Source organism: Mesoplodon mirus (assembly GCF_964341445.2).
Source record: "Mesoplodon mirus genome assembly, chromosome: 16".
Taxonomy (NCBI): domain Eukaryota; kingdom Metazoa; phylum Chordata; class Mammalia; order Artiodactyla; family Ziphiidae; genus Mesoplodon; species Mesoplodon mirus.
Genome location: NC_138992.1, coordinates 48,293,217 through 48,299,876, shown reverse-complemented (window position 1 = coordinate 48,299,876; position 6,660 = coordinate 48,293,217). Strand labels below are relative to the sequence as shown.

The 6,660-nt window shown below is 35.4% G+C and overlaps 1 protein-coding gene across 1 annotated transcript in view; it reads right to left on the bottom strand.

Annotated features, from left to right (window-relative positions):
- Nucleotides 1–6,660, bottom strand: part of MMP16 (matrix metallopeptidase 16) — a 342,393-nt gene that overhangs the window by 101,919 nt on the left and 233,814 nt on the right. The window contains exons 5-6 of the mRNA XM_082601441.1: nucleotides 3,729–3,890; nucleotides 1,573–1,784 (exon numbers count right to left, since the gene is read on the bottom strand). Of these exons, the coding sequence (XP_082457567.1) occupies nucleotides 1,573–1,784; nucleotides 3,729–3,890 (374 nt within the window). The remainder of the gene's footprint in view (nucleotides 1–1,572; nucleotides 1,785–3,728; nucleotides 3,891–6,660) is intronic.

Below are 6,660 nucleotides of genomic sequence, written 5' to 3'. Positions count from 1 at the left end.
AAACAGTGAAAAACAAATCTTTCAGTTGTCATTTGGTGTCTTGTAGAATAAACAAATTAATGCATTTTGTGTTCATTTCAACTAGTTGCTGTGGGCTTAGCCACAATGAGTATGAGTATATGTGTATATCTATATCTATGTATATAGATATAGATATACACATATATAGAGTAAGCTTTTTTTTCTTTATTCCTTGAATCTAAATGTATTAATCTACTTAAATTAAAGGGGAGATATCTGGGGCTTCCCTGGTGGCGCAGTGGTTCAGAGTCTGCCTGCCAATGCAGGGGATACGGGTTCGTGCCTTGGTCTGGGAAGGATCCCACATGCCATGGAGCGGCTGGGCCCGTGAGCCATGGCCACTGGGCCTGCGCATCTGGAGCTTGTGTGCTGCAATGGGAGAGGCCACAAAAGTGAGAGGCCCGCATACCAAAAAATAAAAAAAAAAGGGGGGGAGATATCTAACAAAGCATTGCAGGGCATTTATAAAATTCAAAAATCTATTCATGTGTTTGAAGAAAATCATTGATTTTTTTCCAGGAAAATATGATGCTCTTGTGCATATTATATTAAATCCAAATCTTAATTTCCAATATAGGGAATAAAGTACTTTGCCTATTAAAAATTATATAATATCTATATTTTTAAAGTATGGCCTCTGGTAGATAGGATAAGTAGGGCAATATTTCAATATTTATTGATCCATGTCTACTGAAAAAGAGAGCACATTATTTTATTTTTAAATGGATGGTATTGGTAAAATGTAGCTATTTTAGTGCCCTAATACCAACATAAATCTTACAGTTTTCATTAATCTTTAAGCCTGGTTTACAAACATTGAGGGGAAAATATTTTTCAGTATTACATTACATTCACTTTTTAGTATTATGTAATTTATATTGATACACTGTTTTTTAGTGTTATTGTTGCAGAACACAACGTCACTGAAAAGCACATTTAGCAAAGTGTAAAATTAGTTTTAGCTTGTAACCTTTTAAAAAACAATGTAAATTAGATAGCTATAAATGCATGCCTAAAGAAAACAACAACATATATATGTAAAATCAAAGTGATGGTCTCATAGAGGAGATTTAATGTAAATGGCTACTAGTAGACCCTGAACAAAATGATCAATACTCCTCTTAAAAAACAATGTTTTAGCTGTCTAGTGAGATTATAAGGATCTCATAAAGATGTGCAAACCAAAGATAGAGTAGCTGCAGTACGCCTGGAAGTGGCTAAGCTCCCAAGCAAATCATCCCTATTAGCTCCTATTCATGATTTAAATTATGCTTTTTTATCTGTTCATAACATGCAGCACTTTTTAGCCTCACATTTCTAGGCATTTTAGCTTTTGCTGACATAAATGCATTCCCCAAATAGAATGTTACAACAATTTTCTGCTAGACATTTAAGCCCATTTGTGCATTTTATTTTAAGATACTTTTTTTTGAAACTTCTAACTGTGAGAGGTCTGGGAAGGTGGTGTTAGAATGAATGAGAACTTGTTTTCTAAAGCGACACTGTAGACACTTGATCTACTGTTAAAAAAAAAAAATCACAGCTTCCTACCTTGAAAACAAACATCTCACGGCGAAGAATAGCTAGAGTGTTAAAGTTCCCATCACAGATGTTGGGTTTGGCTCCAGGATAGGAAGGTCTGCCAGTGGGAGGCCGGGGAGGTTTGGGCCGGTCATTCTTCCTTGGGTCAGCTGGAGGATTAGAGCGGTGTGGGGGCACTGTCGGTAGAGGTCTTGTTGGTGGAGGAATCTTGTCAGGTGGACCTTTTGAAAATATGAGGACAGCACTTGGCTCACTTAAAACTGGAATAGTGCTGGAAAATATGCTACAGAGGACAATCACTCATCAGTGGAGGGTTCAGATTAAGCAAACTAAGAGGTCTTTAAGATTGTTTACTACCTGAAAAAACAAACTATCTTACCCAACAAACCATTGCCAAGTCTATTGGAAACTGTCTTTATTGTGCTGAATTCTGGATCCAAGTAACTAGGCCTTCTTTGTTAATTTTTAATGATTTTTATAATAGCTTCACCACAGCCCTTATTAGAAAGTCTGCTTTCAAATCTTTTTTTGGAAGTAGGTGGTGTATTAATCATAAATAAATTAAAATGAATACTGGAACCATGCATGCAAGCTCCACCAAAGTTAATCCTAGATTTTGATAGACAATTCTATGCAAATATTTCTAATATTGTTAATAGTTCATTAACAAATCAAAGTTTATTCTATCCTTATGTATCTAACTATATTTTATCAACTTTTCCTGACTTTCATTATTTTCTTCTAATGAAATGTTTTGACAAATTGCTAGAAGAGTGTTTCATTTGAATACTGAATCTAAAACACCTATTGATTAAAACACCACTAGTAAAATATTAATGTAAAGAAGTATTTCTAAAAGGAGGTTTCTAAATCAAGCCAAAGTTTATAGATGTAATTTGGTACAGATGTAAAGCATCATTCCTCAAGGGATTTATGTTTTTTAAAAAGAAATACAGGGCTGTTCACACTTATTATTTAGATATGGAAAGAATACTCTTTTGCAGACCTTCAGTCTAGACTACTAATTCATGAGGTCATGAGAAAGAGCTTCCTTTCAGTTAACTACTTTGGCAGAATTTCTGATGACACACACATAGGCATTGGCTAGCTCATTCAACATATGAGCTATTTAGTTTTGACTCCCAGATATTTCTCTTTTCTCAGTATCCTCCCAAATAAAGAGCAGCACAAAAGTTGACCTTTTTTCCAAAACTTATTTTAACCTTGAGAAAATGGTCACCACTGAGACATTGAACTTGAAAAATTCATGAATGCAAAACAGATTACTGAATTTAAACTATGATATTTAAAAATGCAAATGACATCTTCTGAGTACTGAATATTACAGACAGCACACACTTGTTTTTGTATTGTAAAATGAAAGCTTCACTTCATTAATTTAGTAAAGCATATTCTCTATATGTAAATAATAAATGTCAAGTTCTTAACAATTTTGTGTGAAATAAATGTCTTTATAAAAGTCAATGGTCCTATTGAGGGAGTTAGGATTATAGTAAATATGTGTAATAATGTTTCTTCCTTTTGTCTTACCTTGCATTCATTGACTGAACCCCATAAATTAAAATTGTTTTACTCTACTAGAAATTTATTGTGAATTATGTGTTACTAAACTTAGCCATTTGTTATCTTTTACCTCTTAGTCAATAATTACATGTTTTTGAGTTCATTTTGTTACACCCATCACACAAGAGAATTTTCAGCATTTTCCAAAGTGATTTGTCTAGCATCTATCTACCATCAAATATCATAAACTGAGAATCAATCTGTCAGCTTTTACCAAAGTCTCAGTATGTTATGACTTCTATGACTCATTGTTTTTATTGGTTATATTCATTTATTACATTTTTATCAGAATTTTAAATACTAAATCTTATCTGACCTTTACTATAATTTCAGGTTTCAATTAAACTCAGTAAGAAAAGTTTATCAGTGCCTAGACTTTCCCATTATCTGCATATTAAGATATCTGGGATTGTTGCCAACAAAATTTGATTGATAGAAGACTTTTGTCAATAGACCAGATATTTTTTTTTTCAGTATTTATCTCTCTAATATACTTAGAGCATCTATCTCAACAAAGAAAACAGAGCAGAAATTCTGCACTTCACTATAGGGTTAACCAAATAGAATCAGTGGTAACCTACCATATATTTTCTGGATGCCCTGCAAATCATCATTAGGTAGTTTGAAGTTGTCAGTTTCCATGTACTGGTAAAATGGAGCCATGATGGCAGTAGGGTCATTGGAATGCTCCAGTCCCAGAGCATGTCCCAGTTCATGAACCGCTACAAGAAATAAGTCATTTCCTGTGCAAATGAGAAGAAAAGACACTATTATAACTAATATCCAAGTATATAATTGACAAGGACAATTGGTGTTATCAAAATTTTATCCAAGAAAAATAAGGGGAACTTTTTATTTCAACTATCTGTGTGATTTTATCATTGGATTACCTATGGGCAAAATCCAATATGTGATTTTAAAAAGGGGGGTTGGTGGTGGGGAGCTGATGATAGTGAAGTCACAGAAATTTAGAAACTGAAAGAAAAGATAAAGAATAAAAGTTGAAGAAAGAACATTAGCATCAGAAATTGCTACTACTGCTGTTGAAATATTCTTCCAATTAGAAAACATGTAATATACTACATGTCACTTATGTAACCTTCATAGTGAACATAATTCTAACAATTCAGCAAAAAATATAGGGTAGTTACAATCCCTACTTTTACACAGATGAGTAAATTATGGCATAGAAGTGACAAATCTTGTCAAGAATAGCAAATCTTTGTATTTACAGAGCTGTGACAAGAACTTAGGTTATTATAAGTCCTAGACTAAGGCTTCTCTTTCTTAGTGGCCTAAAATAATGTAAAATAAAAGTCATAGGCTAGCAGTCATAAAAATTAGGAATCTAGTCTTAGCTCTGTAAATACAAATTCTAATCAATTCATACATAGTCTGAGCAAAACATATTTATCTTAGAGGGTCTGTTTCTCACTGAAAAAAAAAATCTCTTCCACTAGTAGTAAACGTGCACAGTGAATCAATTTAGTGCAAACTCTCAGAGATACTTTGTCTGACTTTTTTCAGTCAAAACCCCTGCTAATGGCCTCTACATGTTGTCCACTCCTGGATCATCATAACTCAGCACCTGAGGAAAAGAACCAGTCCTCCATGGATATTTGTAAATTCCAAAAATTTAGTCGAACCATATGAGCATCAGTGAGTTGGGGCTGTTATTCTTCTGTGGTGACAGATACAAACAGAAGAAAGGGCCTAAAATTAAAACTCATGATCCCAAGATATAAAATATAAGAGATTATTATTACCTTAAGAATGCATTTAAAGGAATTAAAGAACATGACTTAAGGACAAAACAGGGAGTGAAATTATAGGGTGCATATAGGGAAAGATGTATAGTGGGAGAAAGGACAACTTCTGGTAACTGTCTTTGCTTAAATTTGTGTTATTTTTCTACTGCCTACAAGATATTTCCACATTTTGCATTGTTGGGAAATGCAGAACAAGTTCGTTTTTAGAGGAGGAATTATAATGATTGGAGGAAGTAAGGACAGAGAGTGGAATTTCACAGCGTCAGACAGTGGAGAATAAAAAGGCACAGGAGGACTTCCCTGCTGGCGCAGTGGTTGGGAGTCCCCCTGCCGATGCAGGGGATGCGGGTTTGTGCCCCGGTCCGGGAAGATCCCACGTGCCGCAGAGCGGCTGGGCCCGTGAGCCATGGCTGCTGGGCCTGCGCGTCCGGAGCCTGTGCTCCTCAACGGGAGAGGCCGCGAAGGTGCGAGGCCCGTGTACCGCAAAAAAAAAAAAAAAAAAAAAAAAAAAAAAGGCACAGGAGTTCAGAGATACTGGAGAACAGGATTTTTTTTTAAGATGCCACTTTGAGTTAAAAAAAAAAAACATGCTATCAGGGATCATCTAGTGAGCATGTGCTAGTCACAGGCATAGATAAAAAACAGAAGGAAGGAGGGAGTCATTTAATAAGAGATGTAGGAACTGTGAGAGTGTTTGTGAGTATGTAAAATAGGGAAAAGACTTCAGGTTGTGTCTTATAGGATACTCACAGGTGAGAGGAAAGTAGGGAGAAGATGAGTCACAGACATTTTTATATGTCAGATATCTAACACCAACTCTGGAATGAACACCTCTGTGATTTCATATCAGAGACATCTTTGTTAAGATACAAATTTGATATAGATGAGCCACTGCAACTGCAAATAAGGTGCAAAGTGGTAGGACATATGTATGCTCACCTTCTGGGCATACCCACACCCAGAAAATACATGTAAAGTTTGGCTGGAATAGGCTATCAGTGGGATGAAAGTGAAATACATTTTTTATCAAAAACAGACCTAATGACAAAACAACGATCCATCAAGCAGCCAAAGGACCAACGAAAAACAAGGCAGTGGAACCAACAGCAGAAGACTCAAGGGTTGGCATTCAAGTTTCCCAGGAAGCTATGGTGACACCTAAGCTCAGCAAGACCATAGCGCTGGTTTGTAAAATACCTCTAGACACTCCTGGCCTTCTTTTATCAAAACAGATACAACTTCTTTGTCAGAAAGTCCCAATGTGGCCTTACAGGGATTATGGCTTGTCTTTATTCTTCAAAAGGAAAAGAGTCCAATCTTCATAACTTCCTCCTGTGTATCACGTCCCCTTCCCTAGGAAAAAAGTATCCTGAACTTTGTTCGTAAACATGTAGGAACTCATTCTCTCACTCTTGGTCAGATAAATATCGCTGTTAATTATCCATCAACATTTTGGACTGTGTCGAATTAACAAGCATTTCAAATCTCTTACAGGAAAATAGTGCTTTAGTCACTTTTTTTTTTTTTTGGCTAGTAAGAAAAATGAAAAAAAAAAGTAAATCAAAATGATAACAGCAAAAGTCATTACATTTCATGTTCACTTCAGATCAGTCAAGTTTTTCTAAGCATGTTTTCCAAGGGTGGAGTGATTACTCATCTAAGGAATAAAGTAAGGCTTTAGAAGAAAATTAATAGGCTCAGGACATGAACCTATGACCTACTGAGTTTGCCATAACACTTTTCA